Raw genomic sequence first — 22,006 nt, forward strand, 5'->3', positions numbered from 1 at the left:
TTCTAGATCTGCTTGCAGACTGCAATTGATAGAAAACAAACCACTAACAATAGTAGCCATTACACAGAATGCTCATGGTACTGTCCCTTACATAGAACACCCACTACTTCAAGCTGCTGGTGCCACTACATCAAGTGAAGCAGGCAGGAAGGGGCTGAGAGAGGAGAAAGAGAGCCGATGGGACATGATACATTGGGCTATGCTTCATGCTGCCAGTGCCACTTCCTATTTCACAGCTTGCCAGACACAGCGGCAGCAAGTAGCAGTTAGCAAGTGGAGAGAGCACCTCTCCAGCAATGCATCTCTCTGCTTTGCATCTCAGGCTGAGCAAGTAGTGCCAGCAATGTGGGTTTGCTCATATAGGGCAAACTAGATGGGCCAAGTGGTCCTAATCTGCCATCAAATTCTATATTCCTATGTTTCCATGCATTTGGAGAAAGTGAGACATGGGTTTATAAGAAATAAATGTTTCCAATAAAAATAAATGATTATTTGGGCATGTGTCTGGGAATATAGGTGTTTGCAAAATTGTTGGATGGGTGGATTCACATGATAAGCTTTTAGAGAAATTTACCAAGGTGAGAGATGTTTTGACAAATAAAGTCATTGATGTTTGGAGGAAGGAAGATATAATTTACCAAACAGAAATAAATATACATATAAAGGTAAGAGAAATATAGACACATTGCGCAAAATTTAATACTGTGCAATTTTTTAATCATGTGCGATTTTTGGTCAAAAATCTCTGAATTTGCATGTTTTCCGAAAATCGCAAATTTAATAGGGTGCGAATTGTTGTAAAAATCATATTTTTTGCCACACATTTTGGCGGGTTTTGGTCACTTCAATACGCATCCAGATGTTTTCCGATTATAAAGTATACAACTCGCAAACGTAATATGGTTAGATTTTTGGTAAATATTACCACCAAAAATCTAAAAATAAAATTGACAGAACTGTGCACAGATCAGTGAGATCTCGCCCAATATACGAATTAAGGATGATATAGTGCAGTGGTCGCGAACCTTATTTGGGGTGTGAGCTACTCGAGAAAAATTAAACAGCTTGAAGAGCTACTAAAAATGTTTTTAGAAAAATCTACTAATTTCTCATGTGGTCCCCATACCTGTCTAGCCAACTTGCAACAGATCCCCACTCCATCTCACAGTGACTCCCAACTACCTTCCCACTTATCTCTGTGGGAGTGTCAGCTGTTCTGCTGTCTCCCACCAGTGGCTACCTGTGGTGTGCATCTTCGTGGGTCAACAGAGCAGCCTTCAATCTGCTATGGGACAATGACACTGGATCCCTCTGCAGCTGCTGGTGGCTTCTGGGTTCTCTCATCCTGCCTTGTGGGGGCTCCTGGATTCAGGTCCTGATTTGAGGCACTTAATCTGAGTTGACAGCAGTACTGTAGCTAGGCGAGCTACCCAGACAATGACCGTGAGCTACTGGTAGCTCGCGAGCTACAGGTTGGAGACCACTGATATAGTGTATAATAGAGTACTAAGGATATCTTACAAACTAAGTTGGCGTGACCAAAGTGGATCTCAAGATCAAACAACCGGTCATGTTCTCTATGCCACGTGTGAATCTGTAGAATGTGTCAGTTATGAATAAATTCAGCACATGTTTGATAATATTAGTTAATAATGACTACACCAGCTAGGTGGTCTGGAAAACATAAAGGCAGGTATTCAATGCGGGCGGCGAGGGGGTTAAACAGCGAGGATTGCAGAAAACCAGTGATCCTCGCTGTTTAACCACTGCGCCGGCCGCTCGCTCTATTCAATGTTCTGGGGAAATCCTCGCCGTCACAGGACGGCGAGAATTCCCCAAAACAGCGAGACCCGCGGCTAATGCAGAAAGCTCACTGTATTTAGCCGCGAGTCTCGCTGCTTCTGGAGACGCATACGCCAATTCCCCCTCGTTAAAAAAACGGAGCGAGGGGAAATTGGCGTATGAGGGGGCTGCGTTGAATTCTGACAGGGCGAGCGGTGACAGCGAGCAGGAAGCTCTGCTCGCTGTCGCCGCTCGCACACAGCATTGAATACCTGCCAAATTTTTGGTAGATCTCAAGGATCATTTTGATCAGCAGCACTGATCCAGAAAAACTGTAAACATATAAACTGTATATTCAGAAATGAGAGTTGTAAGCACCATGTACTTTGCTAAAACAGATCAGCCATGCACAGGCAAAGGTCCTGATTAAATTTTAATAGCATAATATATTTACAACAGCTTCCCTTAAGCAAAAACGCAAAATGAGTATAATATCAATCGATTATTCAGTGTAATATTCAAAATGTGTTGTGCTTCATGCTATTAGTTTCATTAATTTAGTTTAATACAATTAAAGTTAGTAGTATTAATGGATTAATATATCACAGGCATAAAGATATTGTCATTTTTTATTTGCAATAAAATTATCTAAGTCCACAACTTTTATCATTATAACTACTGGATCATGAAAATCCGACTGAGGTAGAAAGAGAGGATGAAGAGGCAATGAGCCAATCCACATTTAACCTGTCAATAATGGCCTTGCAATACCTATACAGAGTTGTGTTCATTTAACAAAACAATCAATGCTAGTTAAAGATCAAAATATTTTAATCACCGGTCAAATCATCAGGATCTGGTTTTCTATAGAAAAATATTTTACTGTGTTTTATTCTGTCACTTTAAACTTGGCTTATAACAGAACTATAATTTTATTCATTTATTAACATTTTCGGTACTTATGTAGTATCTGGGCTGCCGATTTCTAAATCGGGTCGAATCGGGCACATCGCATCGCATCGCATGCGACCATCGATGCGATGCGATGCGATGCGATGACCCGATTTTTCCATAGGAATCAATGTTAAAATGGACTGAGTCCATTTTAACATGGAATTCAATGGGAAAAAGGGGTCCTTTTCATACCCCTACTATCCAAGTGGGCATGGAGTTGGATATAAACCTGTGGCGAGCGTAGCGAGCCACCGAGCCCGAAGCGTGGCGAGCGTAGCAAGCCCCGCGAGGGGACACAGAATACCGGCCCCTCGCGGGGCTCGCTTCGCTCGCCACGCTTCGGGCTCGGTGGCTCGCTACGCTCGCCACAGGTTTATATCCAACTCCATGCCCACTTGGATAGTAGGGGTATGAAAAGGACCCCTTTTTCCCATTGAATTCCATGTTAAAATGGACTCAGTCCATTTTAACATTGATTCCTATGGAAAAATCGGGTCATCGCATCCGATGGTCGCATGCGATGCGATGCGATGCGATGCGATATCGCATCGCATCTGATTGTATGCCTTAACTTAAGGCATACAATCAAAAAATCGGCAGCCCAGATACTACATAAGTACCACATTTTCTTATGTAGCGCACACATTGGCCCTTATTCAGATCTGATCGCAGTACAAATTTGTTCTAAAAATGGGCAAAACCATATACACTGCAGGTAGGTCAGATGTAACATGTGCAGAGAGTTAAATTTGGGTGGGGTGTGTTGAAACTGAAATCTAGATCGCAGTGTAAAAAAAATGCAGCCAATATTTACCCTGCACAGAAACAAAAGAACTCGCCAAAATCTAACTCTCTCTGCACGTTACATCTGCCCCACATGTAGTGCACATGGTTTTGCCCATTTTGAGAACAAATTTGTACTGTGATCAGATCTGAATAAGGGCCATATTCAGCAGCGCTTTACAGAGAATTTTTGACATTGTCAGTGGAGCTTACAATCTATATACCCTACCACATGTGCACACACACAAACATTCTAGGGTTAATTTTGTTGGGCGCAAATAAACCTACCAGTACATTTTTGGATTGTGGGAGGAAACCGGAGTACCTGGAGGAGAATCAGGACCTACAAACCTCCTGGAACGGGCATCTGCATTAAGGTGCTCTTCCCCTGGACAATGTCTCACCTCAAACTTAAATGTCTGTAAGGACAAAAACCAATAGGTCACATGAGCATACACCTCTTTGTTTTTGTGCATCCATCACAAGGGTGCATGTTCTGTGACCAACAAAAAGTCTCATCCCAATAAATAGTACAGATGATTACTTGCGCTCCCTGGGCAGTACTTTATAGCTAAAGTAGAGGATAGGCTTCTCCTCTCCATCTTCCTCCTTAGAAAGGACTTCCCCTCATCCTGTCCCAGAGGCATCCGTCTGCAACACAAACTTTTTTTAAAACATCAGGAGCTTATGAGGCAGGCTTTGTACACAAAGCTCATCTTAAATCTTGCCAAGAATTTGCCACTGGTTTAGACCACGTTATTTTGTCTGTTGGCTGTTTTTAAGACATTCAGAAGTGAAGCTGCTCTAGTGTCAAAATCCCATATATGAACTTTCGTTTATATCCCAACAGACCAAGAAAAGTTGCGACTTACATTTGGATTTATACCAAGCGAGGACTGCTTCTACCTTACTAAGCTGAGGCTTAACTTGTCCTCTGCCTACAATGTACCCCAAATACTTTGATTCCACCATACCAATGGCACATTTCTCAGGGTTGGTGGTAAACCTGTGTGCCCATAAAGACTTTAACAGCCTCAGCTGCTGACTATTGGTGTTATGCCAAGTAACCAGCTCCTGCAGTAATGGGAATTCATGCCCCAGGAATAGCGGATAAGGTGGTCTGAAGGTCACCTTTATTGGTCAAACCTGTATTACCAAGATAAGTGCACACATGGGCACTCCTCAACATCACTGTGTATACACAGCACTTTAACCGAAGACAGGACCTGGTCAACAGCAAGGAGAGGATAACAAGTTCTCGTTCGAGGCACAGTTTGGCCAAGCTGCAGCAAAGAAAGTGGGGGTAAAACCCACATATACAAGAAAACAAGAAATATTGGGGTATTGCTGTGCTAAATAAACAATGCTCAGTGCTAAATTAAAAATATATTCATTACAAAAAAAAGAAACAATTGAAAGTATATCATAACAATACGTGATAAAAGTGTGCCTGTGTTTATAGTCAATCTCTTTCCACAATTGATAAGTCCTTATTCAGGTACCCCATCTACTCCATGTGGAATTACAAAATCTCCCCATCTCATTAAGGACCTGGTCAACCCCTGCAGTAACCACTTTTGGCAGAGACAATGGTGAACTCACTGCCAGTGTCCACTAGCACCCAGATTTCCTGTCCTTCCAGCTGTACCACGACACGCAATAGGGTCAACTCTGCTTGGGTCATTTTTGCAGCATTCAAGCTATTCTCTGGCCGAGCCACTGTCCCCGCGCTGCAATCCATCAGCTCTTCATGTCTTGGGCAATCTCACCATACATGACCAGTATTGTCACATTCAAAGCACACAGTAGGAGGTGGAGATTTTGGCTTAACCACTGGTACCTGAGTTCTGGGCTTTGGTGCTGGCATGAATCCTGATCTGCCTTTACTTACTTTTCCCAGGGTCAGGTGTCACTAAATCACCACTGCCAGCTCCTCAAAGGGCCCATTACTACACCGAGTGGTCTAACACCCACATAGACTTGTCCAGAGTGACTATTTCCATAACTCGACCTGCAGAATTTTTATCGAGCGGCAACCAGGCCCTAGCCAGCTGGGATAGTTTGCCAATCTTGATCCTGGGAGGCTCAGAGCCCTCCAGCCACCAATCCAATCATGAAACTCTTGAGCTTTTCTGAGTATAGGCTTCTTAAGGCCAGGGTAGGAGCATGACTCAGCCATATATATATCCGTATAGGCTCTCTGTGCATCCCCTGTTAAACAGGGAGCCAGCCTATCAGACCTTTCCTCTGCAGGCAATCCTAAATGCATGGTTGTGCATTCAAATGTGCAAAGGAATGCTTTGATGTCATCAGCTGGGGTGAGCTTTGTTAGCCTCTCCCGCTCCGGGCCACCTTTTCTCAGCTCCTTTAACTCCTCATGCAGCAATAGAATCTGATGCTGCTGTCTGGATCAGGTGACTCCTAAGGCAGAGAACGGAGCAGCTGGGTTTAATTACACCTTGAGTGCACCCAGAGTGAACCACAGAGACAGTGGTGATTCTGGGACTTTTAGTTCCTCCAGTGAACTTTGGACTACTATAGGACATGGATATCCTGCTTCATCTGAATTGGTTTGATTTCAGCGCTCTGTTGATTTGTGTGTGTGTGTGTGTGTATATATATATAGATATATAGATATCTATCTATCTATCTATCTATCTATCTATCTATATATATCTATCTATCTATCTATATATATACTAGGTGATTCATCGCGCCCTACGGGCGCTCTTCACACCGTCGTAAGGGGCTGCGCCCCCTTAATTTGTGAACGTTTGTATATGAGAAATATGGTTAGAATTGTATGAAAGATGCCCTGTATTGCAACTTAGGTGTCCGCGAATCGCGGGAGGGGGGGTCGCGGAGGGTGCCGCGAATTGCAGGAGGGGGGGTCGCGGGGGGTGCCGCGAATTGCAGGAGGGGGGGTTGTGGGGGGGGTGGATGCTGCGAATCGCGGGAGGGGAGGGATTGCAGAGAATCGCGGGAGGGGGGTTGCGGCGAATCATGGTAGGGTGGGTCGCGGGGGGTGTGCCGTGAATCACGGGAGGGGGGGTCACGGGGTGGGGTGCCGAGAATCGCGGGGGGGTGTGTGTGCCGTGAATCGTGGGGGTTCAGGGGGGGTGTGACGCGAATCGCCACAAGAAAAAATCAACACAGAAAGGTCAACACATGTAAATGTTGACAAAGTGTGGCACTTCATTGGTGTCCATGTCGACACATGAGAATGAATATGAAAACATTCAAAAAATGAAAAAAAAAAAATTAAAAAACTCATGTCAACCTTTTTCATTGTCGACCATAGCCAAGTCAGTGTTTTCCATGTGCAATTTAATTCTGGAGCTGCCGCGAATCGTGGGGGGGGGTGCCGCGAATTGCGGGAGGGCGGGTCGCGGGGGTGGGTGCCGCGAATCGCGGGAGGGGGGGTTACGGGGCGGGGGTTGCGGCGAATCATGGGAGGGGGGGCGCGGGGGTGTGCCGTGAATCATGGGAGGGGGGGTCATGGGGTGGGGTGCCGAGAATCGCGGGGGAGGTGTGTGTGTGTGTGTGTGTGCCGTGAATCGCGGGAGTGAGGGTTGTGGGGGGGGGGGTGGGGGGGGGGTGACGCAAATCGCCGCAAGAAAAAATCAACACAGAAAGGTCAACACATGTAAATGTTGACATAAGTGTGGCACTTCATTGGTATCCATGTCGACACATGAGAATGAATATGAAAATATTCAAAAAATGAAAAAAAAAAATTCAAAAACTCATGTCAACCTTTTTCATTGTCGACCATAGCCATGTCAGTGTTTTCCATGTGCAATTTAATTCTGGAGCTGCCCCGAATCACGGGGGGGTGCCGCGAATTGCGGGAGGGGGGGTCGCGGGGGTGGGTGCCGCGAATCGCGGGAGGGCGGGGTTCACAGGGGTTCCGGTGGGGGGTTGCCGCGAATTGCGGGAGGTGTGGGGTCACGGGGTTGCCGCGAATCGCGGGAGTGGGGGTTGCGGGGGGGTGTGACGCGAATCGCCACAAGAAAAAATCAACACAGAAAGGTCAACACATGTAAATGTTGACATAAGTGTGCCACTTCATTGGTGTCCATGTCGACACATGACAATGAATATGGAAAAAATTAAAAAAATTAAAAATAAATCTTCAAAAACTCATGTCAACCTTTTTCATTGTCGACCATAGCCATGTCAGTGTTTTGCATGTGCCATTTATTCCTGGGGCTGCTGCGAATTGCGGGGGGGGGGTCGCAGGGGGGGTGCCGCCCCGAATTGCGGGAGGGGTCGTGGGGGGGTTCTTTTTGCAGCGAATTGCGGGAGGGGGGGTCGCGGGGGGTGTTTTTGCTGCGAACCGCGGTAGGGGGGGTCGCGGGGGAGCGGGTGTTTTTGCCGCGAATCGCGGGAGGGGGGGGCGCAGGGGGGGAGGTTTTGCCGCAAATCGCGGGAGGGGGGCGCTCACCTGGTGGCTGTGGAGTAGCAGTGCTGGGCAACATGGGAAGGCAGTGGGTGTCTGGCACTGTCTGTGGGCTCACTGGGCTGGTTCTCTGTCACATACCTCCCAACATGACCCTCTCCAGGAGGGACACAATGCTCTGTTTCTAGACTTCCCCTTAATGTATGATTGCCATCACCTGTTTTAAACAGGTTAATTTCTCAGAAAGGTGTTCAGCACAGATGAAGGCAATCACACATTAAGAGGAAAGTCCAGGAACAGAGCGTTATAGACACAGACACCCACTTTGAGTGACAGATGTAGCCAGATATATATATATATATATATATATATATATATATATATCTATATATATCTATATATATATATATGTTAATTTACAATTACAGCATATATATATATATATATAAAGATAGATAGATAGATAGATAGATAGATAGATAGATAGATAGATAGATATGTGTATGTGTTAAATAACAGTTTTACACAAATCTCAATTAATTGTAATGTGAAGTATATCTATCATAGAGAAATAAAATAGAAAAGGGTTTGTAAATGCCCTGCATGCCTTATTCATCTTCTTGGTATTCAGATGAGAAATTCTCAGCGTGTGTAACGCCTGAGATATTATTGCAGGAATGGCAACAGAGTGTGACACTTATGTTAATTTGCGTCCTGCTGTGGAAAACATACACAAAGATTCCATTACGGCACTTATTAGTCTGCAGTGCTCTTCATCTTGATTATAAACTATAATAGACTAAAAACACTCGATACAACCCGCATTGCCAGAACTGGATGATGCTAGCCAAATGTTTCTGAACGCCAAGAGAGGCCTTTGTCCAAGCATTGGGGAACTTTTCTATTTTTGCTTTATAGTAATTAGTAATATCTTAATTTAAATTAAATATTGTTAATGAAGAGATCAATATGTAGCTTTTAATATTCTAATTATATCTGTAATAGGGAATTCATTTCATTACAAAATGCACAACTAGTATTTGTTATGTTTTTTTTTTTCTTTTTGTAGCAATATGTTAATTGTATTATTAGTAAAAATTAGGGCCATGATTCGGATGCGCATGAGTCTAAGACACACTGCGCATGTGCTCGGATAGGGTGCGCGCAGAGACATACCTGGGAATGAGGATCATGACCGATGCATGGTGTCAGAAATGTTTTGCAAATGTAGTGGGTGGGTGACAGGGAGGTTGCTTAGCGCTCACATAGGGCCAGATGCACTAAGCTTCAAAAGTGATAAAATGGAGAGTGATAAACAGCCAGCCAATCAGCTCCTGTCTGACATGTCACAGACTGTGTTTGAAAAATGTCAGGCAGGAGCTGATTGGCTGGTTGTTTATCACTCTCCATTTTGTCACTTTTGAAGCTAAGTGCATCTGGCCCATAGAGATGGATGGAATTATGGGTGTGTTAAGGGAGTGTCACAGATGTATCGCTGAAAGCATTTCATACAGAGACGCTCATCCACTTACATAAGAGGCCATGCTTGGACAGAAAAAATGCACCTGATATAGGTGGAAGTGTCTGTGGTCCAATCGATGGGGCATCTAAAGACACACCAATCAGTATTTCTACATCTACAGACACTACCACTGGGAGCATAAGTCCTTATGGGGTTTTGTTATACATAGTGTATAATATTTCTCCTCACCTTCCTTCTGAAACTGAATACATTGTACCAGCACTGTAACAGGGCTCTACAGTATCCTGTGATGACCATATCCCCTGAGTGCATGACATGATGCTGAGGAGGAGGGGCCACCAGCCATCAGGAAGAACAGCACTGTCTGTAGCATCCTCGGGATCTTTCAGGAGACTGTATAGGCTGTAGTGTGTATGTCTGGTCTCTTCAGATGGCACTGCAGCAGCAATTTTGGCTACAGGCATACTGCTAGCAGGGATCATGGGCAGCGATGGTGCTGCCTCAGAGTCCTGTACTTGGGGCCTGATTCAGACACGATCGCTGGGTTGCGAATCTTCAGAGCTCAGTGATCAGTTAGCTTCTGCCCCGCCAGAGTAAAATCCCACCCATGTGTATGGCTGCAAATGCGATCGCAACTGTGCGAATAGGGGGAAATCCATTTGCAATCACTCTCCATCGAATGGATTCCCCTCCACCCTCCAACAACCACCCCGTTTTCACGGGCCTGAGTAGCCAGACACAATTCTTATATCTTATTCATTGACCTTTTCCGCTCTACGATCAATCCCCTTGTTAATTATTTATTAACAGTTTCTTATATAGCGCATACATATTCCGCAGCACTTTACAGAGTAAATTAGTGTTTTGATAATTCTAAGCAGAAGACCGTAAATTCTATTGCCTGTAGTTCTATACACATTTATATAGATAAAAACATAGCAGACATAGTAACAAGAGATAAATCCAAGGGTGATAAGGAGAGATAAAGGCCCAGCCAATCACCTGCTAACTGCCATGTTACAGGCTGTGTTTGAAAAAAGTCAGTAAGGAGCTGATTGGCTGGACGTTTATCTCTCCTTATCACCCTTACATTTATCTCTTGTTAAGGCTTAATACATCTGCCCCAGTATACAGTAGCACTAACTACTGTAGCACTGTCTACTTGATCTTAAATCACCGAATGAAAGGCCCATTAATACTGTCTGTTCTAACAATAATGCAAGATGGTATTTTTTATCTCTAAAATCTTTATGTGGTATAATGAAACATTAATGCCTCTATATTTGCATTTTAAAACTATTTCCCTTTAAACTTTCTTTTTTCTTACAGACTTTTACGTTTCTAAGTAGTCGAGCAGGTTGTACAAAGTGCAGCTATACTTCTGAAACACGGACAAGACCCTTTGCACTGGGGTTGTAATACAACCTATCTACTGTGGACTGTGAGGACTACAGTGCAAAACTGTGTTTGAAAATCTCTTTTATCATTCATCGTCTCCAGACTGAAATTATTTTTGACAACCTCGGCAGAAAACAAGCAGCTTTCTGGCTACTGGCAAGCCGATTAAAGGGAGGAAACACATGTTCACTGTCAGATGGAGCCCCTCGAGAAAGCTCTGACAACCTCTTAACCTCTTTCCCAGTGAAAGTGCCCAAATGTTTCTTTTGAACAAAATTCCTGCATTGTTAGTAAGCATCCTTTAATTCATCATATCCCATTTACTAATTTGGGCACGTTGAAAGATCGCAATTTTTTTTTGTTTTCAACACTATCAGATTACTTTGCTAATCTTTTTTACTTGGTGGATAAATAAAAAAGTTGACGTAATGAATTGTCATGTGTGGAATATTTTGTTTCTCAGTATTCTGAAACATCTCCATTGTTTCATTACATCGGATGCCGCGTAAACATAATTTTAACGATCTGCAACTCCATTGAAAGGTATTAATACGGATTCATCTGCGTGGTGCTAGATGATAGTTTCCACGTACAGCAGGAATATACCTAATACTGTACATGGGGAATTGAATCCAATACCTTGGTCTTAACATTGGACTTCTATCTAGACATATCAGTTATAAGTAGTGCTGCATTGCCCGCTAGCTTCGTGATGCATGTGATTAGGGGAGCCACTATCTAAGGTATACATATGGATATCAGAATACCTATGCCAGCATCAAGAAGGATGGAATCCCGACAGGGGGCAGGTAAGTATACTTACCCTATACTTACCCTCCCTATGCCCTGCTAACTCCACTGCAGCCTACCCTAACCTTCCCTGCTATTGCCTAACTTTAACCCCCAGACTCTGCTGCCTAAACCTAACAACCCTGCCACACATCCTATCTCTAACCACCCTTCTAAGTGCCTAACCCTAAACCTCCCTCCCTGCAGCCTAACCCTAACCTTCCACCCCCCCTCCGCAGCCTAACCGTATGTCCCCCTCTACTGCTTAAACCTGCCCTTCATTCCCCAGCCTGACACTACAGCTCTATCAGTTACTCACCATTATGCATCTAGGCAGTTGGGATTCCAACTCTGGTCTCCCAGTGGTAGTTGGTATGCTGGCATTTGTTTTATGAACACCGGGGTCCAGGAAAAGTTTTCGGACCCATGTGTTATCCCAGTAAACAGGTCTCCTAGTGCTGGTTATCATGAGGCACCTGAGGCATGCAAAGTTTTGGCTATCATAGCTAATTGGATATCCCTGGGGAACCATTAGCCTCAGCTAAATGGAAATTCCCCTTGGTCTGAACTCCTGGCTCTGTGCTTAGTCACGAAGCCGCCATGATGTTGTGGCCCAGCTGAGCAATTTCTTTAATTAGATCTGATGCTACTAAGGGGATGTGCCTACTGTAAAGTTTAAGAAGAGGATGATTGATTCCCTATACACAGAAATGAAGATAGTTGTCAGTAAATATAAAATTATTATCATTAGATAATATTATTAGGTATTAAGCCTCAAAAACACCACAAGGTAAGAATAAATTCTTGAGGTATTTTTTTTCTTTCTTTCTCATTTTTAAATATTTAGAGAATACATCCAGATGGTTCATGTTCACTAAGTTGTGACTGAGTGCTATTCTAAAACACAACGGCTTTGAGCTAATGCTGCTGACAGCATGGTTATCCACAAACCACCTTACATTTCTCTTGCATTATGATGTGGGTTAGGTCATCCAATTTAAACAAGGGTGTGAGTGTGATAGAAATAAAGTGTGGGCAACGGAACATTTGTGCAAACTACAATTAGGATGCGAGATGGCTACCAACTGCCAAATAAAACATCTGGGGAGAAAGTCCACTTTTTCAGTATAATGGCTCCTTGTGCCCTATGTTACACCCTAAAATATAAAAACCCCATGCAGAGAACAGACTCTGGTTAATTCTCTGCTTGTCATAAGTTAGTCTTTCAAGATCACTGTGGCACCAATGAAAAGTACTGCATTAAACTAGTCATCACTCATTTTATTCCCAATTGTATTCGAGCAAATTTAGGGTAGTGTGGTGATTAGCTGATTAGGAATACGACACCAGTTTTATTGGCTGTTTTTTTTTTTTATAGATAATAGCTAATAAGAACTTATATACAGTAAGTGAAATATTCTAGAATTATTGCATTTATTCCCATATGAATGTGTAATGTAAGTTTTTTTATTAATTGAGGCTGTCCATTGTTTCAAAAACTAGAGCCATCTGGAAAAAAATTACTTCCGTATGTGCACCGGCCACTTTTAGTATTTCGCCAAATGTGTTTTGGATCTGTATCTCCGGCAGTGTTGTCTCCGATGGTGGGATCTCGCGAGGTCCGGAGACCTGTGCTCTGAGTCTGGGTGGGAATTCCCGAATAGGCTCAGAGCGTGGGTTTGAATTTGGGGTGTCTGGGGGTGTCCAGAATCCAAACTTGCAAAGCCATATCAGCAATCCTAAATTCATACAAGTATCCCTGGCAACCATAGGTGCCTGAACTGAGGTGGAGGATGGGGAACTGGGGGGTAGCTCATTCCTCCCTTCAAACATTTGAGAGGCACCAGTCAATGTACCGGGTTGCATGACACATTGCAGCTGCCATTTAGGGTTAGCATGGGCAGAGTCAGGATGAAGATAATTCACTTTATGGCTGATCTACCTCTTCCCTCCCTACAGCCCTTCTCCCACCTTCAGGGCCCTCCTCCCCCCTGCAGTCAGCTTCAGCCTCCACAGTATGTTGCTAGTTACTGTGTGCTTTCCCCTCCTCTGGGACTGTGCCCCTTCACACCTCCAACTTCATATATTACTTCCCCCTCTCCCACCTCAGCTTTCTCTTCATCCATTCTCCCCGCCCTCTTTTGGACCCAAACACTCTAATCCTGCGAGCAGCCTCACATATGCAGTCCATGCTGAATGAGGGCCTATGTCTATAAAAGCTAAATACATTATGGGAATGTTAAGGGATTGGCAATGAGGTTTGCTGAACTCTGTTGGAGCACTAAATCTCCAAATTATAACTTTAGACATTAACCATGGAGGTAAAATACATTGTTAAGAGGGAACCTGTCTTTCCATAGTAAGTTGGAATAACATTTTACATCCCTACTTTTCTAGAAAAAACGATATCTCTGGTTTATATAACATGACTGAGAGTGAAGTAATTTGAGCTGCTGTGACATCACTGTATTTGCCCCTGCGTAGGAATGAAACAATTAAGTGCATCTTGAAATGACAGCCATGGATATATATTATTAAGTATAAGTAAATTCTTGTATATTGTTCAGTACAATAATATGCATCATCGTATTGAATATACTGTAAAGTCCATCCCTGTGGAATTCAGCACCATGCTTAGGTGTGGCTGAGTTCCCTATTACAGAGGGACAAGCCCAGTCTGTAAGGGCCTTTTCCATACTTACATATGTATACATTAAAAGAAAGTAGGGGGCCATATGACCATCCTGGTGTGGTTCCATAGCTCTCCAGAAACATGGCACCCACATGACTGCCTCACCATTTATCTAGTGATTTCTGCTGTAGCAACAATGCGGAAATGTGACACTTTGGAGAGGTAAGTAATAAAAGATGAGTCCAGGATGTACGGTGTGGGCACTGCATCCATTATAGAAACACCTTTGTGCACTGCACACCCTTACAGTGAGTGAGATCAATGTGCATGCCTTAGGGGCCGTACACACCAGGACGATTTGGCATAAAAACCTCCGATTTCGATGGGTCGTACGAGCGTTTGCTATAGATTGGTGCAAAATCTTTTGTTTTAAGCCCACAATTCCGATCCGATGCGCGTACCCGCCGGTCGTAGGTCGGATTGAAGATCCTACCTACTGCAGTAAAGATCTGTCAATCCGACCTCAGATTGGGGGCTGATTGTATGCAGATTGCGAGATGATCGTGTGCACTTGCCTCGTCAGACCGTCGTCAGATCCTGCTTGTTTATACTCATTTCCTGGTCACTCCCTCCGCAGCCATTTTGTGAGACTCGTGGATGGTACAGGATAGCAGTGACGGAGGATCCTGGAGCACAGCCAAATTGAAGACAGGTATTTGGACCTTCCCTACCCACCAATGCATTAGCTGCCCACCAATGCATTAGCTGCCCACCAATGCATTAGCTGCCCACCGCTGCCCACCAATGCATTAGCTGCCCACCGCTGGCCACCAATGCATTAGCTGCCCACCGCTGCCCACCAATGCATTAGCTGCCCACCACTGCCCACCAATGCATTAGCTGCCCACCGCTGCCCACCAATGCATTAGCTGCCCACCGCTGCCCACCAATGCATTAGCTGCCCACCGCTGGCCACCAATGCATTAGCTGCCCACCGCTGCCCACCAATGCATTAGCTGCCCACCAATGCATTAGCTGCCCACTGCTGGCCACCAATGCATTAGCTGCCCACCGCTGCCCACCAATGCATTAGCTGCCCACCGCTGGCCACCAATGCATTAGCTGCCCACCGCTGGCCACCAATGCATTAGCTGCCCACCGCTGGCCACCAATGCATTAGCTGCCCACCGCTGCCCACCAATGCATTAGCTGGCCACCGCTGGCCACCAATGCATTAGCTGCCCACCGCTGGCCACCAATGCATTAGCTGCCCACCAATGCCCACCAATTCATTAGCTGCCCACCAATGCATTAGCTGCGCACCAATTACCCCCCAGTGCATTTGATGCCCACCAATGCAGTGCAGTGATATATCTGTGTGTGTCACTCCCTCCGCAGGCATTTTGTGAGACTCGTCGATGGTACAGGATAGCAGTGACGGAGGATCCTGGAGCACAGCCAAATTGAAGACAGGTATTTGGACCTGCCCTACCCACCAATGCATTAGCTGCCCACCAATGCATTAGCTGCCCACCAATGCATTAGCTGCCCACCACTGCCCACCAATGCATTAGCTACCCACCAATGCATTAGCTGCCCGCCAATGCCCACCAATTCATTAGCTGCCCACCAATGCATTAGCTGCGCACCAATTCCCCCCCAGTGCATTTGATGCCCACCAATGCAGTGCAGTGATATATCTGTGTGTGTAAATGGTAAATAGCAAAACCACAGCAAGTCATGCTGGAATGTGTAGTTCAACTAAAGCAGGAGTGTCAAGGTTGGCCAACACTGGAATAGATGAAGCTGTGTACACTATCACCTTGTTTACAATAAAAAGGAAACTGGTTGGTGAAACTTAAAACTTTATTGTGATATTAACAAAAGTGAACCTGAAATAAAAGAAGTGTCTTAACAATATATAAACTATAATCATTTAATAATTTTTTTTATCTATTTTCTTATAGACATGTCTCAGGCTCTGACATAGGAGCGTGACTTCGTCGAAGCATTTATCGACAAATACAGGGAGTACGAATGTCTTTGGAAGACGAAGTCCAAAGACTACAGTAACAAAATAAAAAGAGCAAATGCCCTGGATGAGTTGGCCAATTTCAGCCGTTCATATCACCCTGAAGCCAATGCGGAGTGGGTGCGGAAAAAAATCCAAAATCTCCGCACTGTGTTCCTAAAAGAGCATAAGAAAATGCAGACCACCAAGAGATCTGGTGCCGGAGCCGGCGACGTGTATGAGACCTCCTTGTGGTACTACAATCTCTTAACCTTCACCCTGAGTCAGGAGGCACAGAGGACCGGACTGTACCTCATGGTGGAGAGTGAGGGGGATGAGGTGTTGCAGACTGTGGATGAAAGTTCCCAACCATTGCCGGTAAGTACAGACCCGGTATTGACACATGTCCTTCCTCATTATTTTTTTGGGCCCGGAGAATAGGTTCAGTCCACACATGTCTTAAATGTGGTTCTCCTGCCAATGGACAGCACCCACTCCATTAAAATAGTCCTTGTACTGGTCTCTAACCTGCATGGCGCGTGTAGTCCCCCTATACTGTTGCGCCGGCGTTTCCACAGAGGATATCTGCACTACCTCCTTTGGCTCCTCTGGGACCTCTGGTGGTGCTGGTCCTGTAGGCCTTTGTGGTCTTTCCTTGCGGCGCAGTAAATTGTGCAGGACACAGCACGCCATGACGACCCAGTCTATTTTGTCCACCCTCAGGTTGATGGCAGTATGGAAAATGCGGAAACGGCTTGCCAGGATACCAAACGCACTCTCCACAAGCCGCCGTGCCCTGGAAAGCCTGTAGTTGAAAATTCTTTTGTCGTGGTCCAGGCCCCTTTTGGCATATGGCTTCATGATGTGCTCATGAAGGGCAAATGCCTCGTCTGCCACGAACACAAAATTGAGCCCATGTTTGGTTTCCTGGACCGACGGCAAGTGAAGAGTGTTGGAGGTGAGCCTCTGGTAGAACTTGGTATCCTTCAAAGTTCCACCATCCGAAGCACGCCCATTCCTGCCAACATCCAGGAAGATGAACTCGTAGTTCGCATTAACCACAGCCATTAGAACGATACTAAAGTATCCCTTGTAATTGAAGTAGTAGGAACCACTCTGTGCAGGCTGGTTGATGCGGACGTGTTTGCCATCAATGGCTCCTCCACAATTTGGGAAATTACATGTCTCTTCAAACTCTGCAGCGATGTTTTGCCAATCCTTCACGCTGGTAGGGAACTGTAGAAATAATAAATAAACTTGATTAATAAATTGAACTTGGTATTTGTTTCCACAGCAACACAGTGCAGAGACAGAACATTCACCGACCCTGGACCTGTCTGGATTGTCGGAGTCTCCAGGAACATCGCAAGGAATATCCACTACACCCACACCGCCACAACAGGCCTGTAAAAAATCGCGCCGCAAGGAAAAGAAAATAGACAACCTAGAGGAGGAATTACTGATACGGGCCGAACAGGTTCTACGTAGGCCTCCCGACCGATTTGATGCTTTCGGGAAATATTTGTCTGACGGCTTACGCCAGCTGAGTCCAACCCAGCAAATGGCCTTTGAACGCATAAGCAGCGAGCTATTGTTTTTTGGCCGTTTAGACCGCCTTACATTTGAATGCAACATAGCTGGCCTTCTTCCTTGCCAACAACCACCAGGGCCTACTCCCCCAGCACCCTTACCAGTCCCTTCCACTTTGCCAAATCAATCTCCACCTGTCCAAGCATCCTCCGCACAACCTTCAACTCCAGCCCGCTATACCCACCTGTACACCTCATTATTGCCTGAGTTCACAGGAGAGCAGGACCCTCCGGTTTTACGCGAATTGTAAAACCAATTCTTGCCCTGTTGGTATGGAGCAGTATGACACATGATGCATGAGGCGCAGATAAAGCCCATGCACACGTGGCGCATGGTGCGGAGCAATGGGGCCGGGACCACTGCTTCTGCACTATGCACCGCGTGTGCATGAAGGTACTTTGATTATCTGCGCCACAAGCACTGTGTGTTCTACTGCTCCGTACCTCTAGTGAGTGCGGCAGTAGGTTTTAAAGCTCAGTTTGTTACAAAATTTTTGACTTGTTATAGCACTTTGGTCTATTTTTATATTATGCGTACCTAATGTTTCTAAAATGACACTTTTGCCATTTGCACATGCATGGAGCAGTATGACACATGATGCTTGTGGCGCAGATAAAGCCCATGCTCACGTGGCGCATGGTGCGGAGCAATGGGGCCGGGACCACTGCTTCTGCACTATGCACCGCGTGTGCATGAAGGTACTTTGATTATCTGCGCCACAAGCACTGTGTGTTCTACTGCTCCGTACCTCTAGTGAGTGCGGCAGTAGGTTTTAAAGCTCAGTTTGTTACAAAATTTTTGACTTGTTATAGCACTTTGGTCTATTTTTATATTATGCGTACCTAATGTTTCTAAAATGACACTTTTGCCATTTGCACATGCATGGAGCAGTATGACACATGATGCTTGTGGCGCAGATAAAGCCCATGCTCACGTGGCGCATGGTGCGGAGCAATGGGGCCGGGACCACTGCTTCTGCACTGCGTGTGCATGAAGGTACTTTGATTATCTGCGCCACAAGCACTGTGTGTTCTACTGCTCCGTACCTCAAGGCAGAAAAGTGAAATGTTTTATATATTTTTGGACATGTTATTGCACTTTGGAACAGTTTGCAGTTATGCGTATCAATGGGTTCTATTTTTGTACCATTTGTATTTAATCCAAAAAAAAGGAAAACTAAAAATGTGTGGATGTCAAAGTTTGATTTATTTTAATAAAACATTATATGTTTTCACTACAAGTGTGTGGTGTATTTTTCCTTACCTTGCAATACTCGTGCTGCAGTACCTTCACGATTGCTTTGCAGGTCTCGGGGATGATGAGGCCCAAAGCTTGCGGGGAGATGAGGGATCCAAACTTCAGGTCAGCCAGAGACCGTCCTGTAGCCAGAAACCTCAGGGTCACCACCAGCCGCTCCTCAGCAGGTATAGCCATGCGATACTTGGTATCTTGCTTCTGGATGTGGGGGGTGACGAGACGCAGCAACTCATGGAAGGTGGCATCATCCAAACGTAAGAAATTCCTATAATCATTGGGATTATTCTCACGAATTTCCAGGAGCAGTGGCATGTGAGAACGAGCCTGACGGCTCAGCAGCCACTGCTTGGTCCAGCATGACCTAGCTCTTCTACGCTGGGCCCTCAGCTGCCTCACCCTGAGCACAGCATAGGAAAGCAGAAAATCTTGCTGGTAAGAATCCATCACTGCAGACTGCATAATGGACACAGGAAAAGCACACTTTGTAATGCCAGGCAAAAACAAAGCAGAGCAAACAGCTATGTACAGCGTTCAGCAGGTATACACCAAGCCTCACTAGTCACAAAGCACAAATGCACAGATCTAAAATGGCTGCTGTTATTTGTACCCCACAACTAGTCCTGCCCATTATTTAAATTTCAAAAACGACAGTCACTGTGCACACACGATGCACCAAAACGACAGTCGGACGACCATCGCAAACGACTCGCGATCGTTTGACGATCGTAAGTAAAAAAATACACCATCTTATGCAAATCGTGAGTCTGGGCCCGGGGGAGCGCTCCCGAGAAGTTCACAGCAAATCGGTTCACGATCGACGCACGATCGTGATCGTTCTGGTGTGTACGAGGCCTTAATCTGCTACTGTACAGAAAGATTGCAGTCCGGTCTGTATGGAATTCCAAATGTCATTTCCTTTTATAGCATCTTTGCCTTAAAACAAAGTGGATTTTAGTGATTAAAAGTTGGACTTTACAGTACTTGGGGTTTTGTGTCCACTTCATTTTATAGTTTTAAATATCATGCTAAACTGATAGCATTAAGTTACTCAGCTATTTAGATAATCATCCATTCACAGTCGTGGAGAAATCTCCAGCCCTCGCAGTTCAGAGACACATATATAGGGACTCTAACCTGTGGGCGCCCTGTGCGAGGACATCAGGTGATGTCAGCTGCCCCCCCCCCCCCCCCCGCCTGTTCGTCAAGGCCTCATTAGACTGAGAAAGCCCAGAGTTCTCATGGGAATGCCCATGAAATGCTGAGCGTTCTCATATGCTAATGGGGCTAAATTTATATAACAAATGTGAGCTGGCATTTTTAGCGCATTTTTGGAGCATCTCTCACAGAGATGGGGTTAACATAGATAAATAAAAATTATACCCAATTCAGTGCTGCAAGAGAGGCAGTACGGGGTGGTACGGCGTACCACTAAAACATAGGCACATATGTAAGTGGCGGGGGGCATGGCCTGTACAGGTCCACTGCCCCCCGCCACAGCAGATTTCCTATGGAGGGGAGGGGCGGGGAGCCCTCCCCTCCCTCAGCAGCAGCAGCGGCGCGAAGGTGGTGGCACGGAGATGGCGGCGGGGGGAAGCAGTGGCTGGAGCAGGAGAGAGTGAGACCAGGCTGCAGCAACCAACGGTGAGTTGTGCTGTTCTGCAGCTGGCACTGTGGGGGGCACTGTGGGGGCATATTTGGCACTGTGGGGGCATATCTGGCACTGGGGGCATATGTGTGGCACTGTGGGGGGCATACCTCGCACAGTGGGGGCATATCTGGCACTGGGGGCATATCTAGCACTGTGGGGGCATATATGGATCTGTCTGGCACTGTGGGGGCATATGGCTGGCACTGGGGGCATATGTGTGGCACTATGTGGGCATATCTGACACTGGGGGCATATCTGGCACTGTGGGGGGCATATCTGGCATTGCGGGGGCATATCTGGCACTGTGTGGGCATATGTGTGGCACTGTGGTGGGCATTTCTGGCAGTGTGGGGGGCATATCTGGCACTGTGGGGGCATATTTGGCACTGTGGGGGGCATTTCTGGCACTGTGGGCATATGTGTGGCACTGTGGGGGCATATCTGACACTGTGGGGGCATACCTAGCACCGTGGGGCATATCTGGCACTGTGGGGGCATATATGGTTCTGTCTGGCACTGTGGGAGCATATGGCTGGCACTGTGGGCATATGTGTGGACATATCTGACACTGGGGGCATATCTGGCACTGTGGGGGCATATGTGTGGCACTGTGGTGGGCATATCTGGCAATGTGGGGGGCATCTCTGGCACTGTGGGGGCATATTTGGCACTGTGGGGGGCATTTATGGCACTGTGGGCATATGTGTGGCACTGTGGGGGCATATCTGACACTGTGGGGGCATACCTAGCGCCGTGGGGGCATATCTGGCACTGTGGGGGCATATATGGTTCTGTCTGGCACTGTGGGGGCATATGGCTGGCACTGGGGGCATATGTGTGGGCATATCTGACACTGGGGGCATATCTGGCACTGTGGGGGCATATATGGTTCTGTCTGGCACTGTGGGGGCATATGGCTGGCCCTGGGGGCATATGTGTGGGCATATCTGACACTGGGGGCATATCTGGCACTTTGGGGGGCATATCTGGCATTGTGGGGGCATACCTAGCACTGTGGGGGCATATCTGGCACTGGGGGCATATCTGTTGTACTGTTGGGCATATAATATCTGGCACTGGGGGCATATGTGTTGCACTGTGGGACATATGATATCTGGCACGGGGCATATGTGTGGCACTGTGGGGGCATATGATATATGGCACTGGGGGCATATGTGTTTCACTGTGGGGCATTTGACATCTGGCACTGTGGGGGCATATGTGTGGCACTGTGGGGGCATATCTGGCACTGTGGGGGTATATTAGTAATGGGCATC

General features: G+C 46.0%; 1 protein-coding gene and 1 long non-coding RNA gene across 2 annotated transcripts in view; one reads left to right on the plus strand and one right to left on the minus strand.

The window, feature by feature from the left end:
• LOC146062482 (uncharacterized) overlaps positions 1 to 11,202 on the plus strand; it is a 159,658-nt gene extending 148,456 nt beyond the window's left edge. Inside the window, exon 4 of the long non-coding RNA XR_014471349.1 lies at positions 10,734 to 11,202. This is a non-coding gene — a long non-coding RNA (uncharacterized LOC146062482). The remainder of the gene's footprint in view (positions 1 to 10,733) is intronic.
• Positions 11,203 to 16,159: 4,957 nt separating this feature from the next.
• On the minus strand, positions 16,160 to 19,905 carry LOC146062863 (uncharacterized). The gene is made up of 3 exons (XM_083174872.1): positions 19,088 to 19,905; positions 17,416 to 17,470; positions 16,160 to 16,287 (listed from the first exon to the last, which is right to left on the minus strand). Exons 1-3 carry the CDS (start codon positions 19,538 to 19,540, stop codon positions 16,160 to 16,162), a joined length of 636 nt encoding a protein of 211 aa, XP_083030998.1. The 5' UTR covers positions 19,541 to 19,905.
• Between the last annotated feature and the right edge of the window lie 2,101 nt (positions 19,906 to 22,006).

The sequence above is a fragment of the Crinia signifera genome, chromosome 3 (assembly GCF_055691185.1).
Source record: "Crinia signifera chromosome 3, ASM5569118v1, whole genome shotgun sequence".
In the NCBI taxonomy this organism is placed as follows: domain Eukaryota; kingdom Metazoa; phylum Chordata; class Amphibia; order Anura; family Myobatrachidae; genus Crinia; species Crinia signifera.

Bases quoted from the DNA above. Each gene is read 5' to 3' on its own strand.
- LOC146062863 (XM_083174872.1), bottom strand. From the start codon at position 19,540: ATGCAGTCTGCAGTGATGGATTCTTACCAGCAAGATTTTCTGCTTTCC. The intron at 17,471-19,087 runs GTAAGGAAAAAT...TTATTTCTACAG, and splicing joins TGCAGCACGAGTATTGCAAG to TTCCCTACCAGCGTGAAGGA. The intron at 16,288-17,415 runs GTAATTTCCCAA...TTGTTACTGTAG, and splicing joins TGCAGAGTTTGAAGAGACAT to TCTTTGGACTTCGTCTTCCA.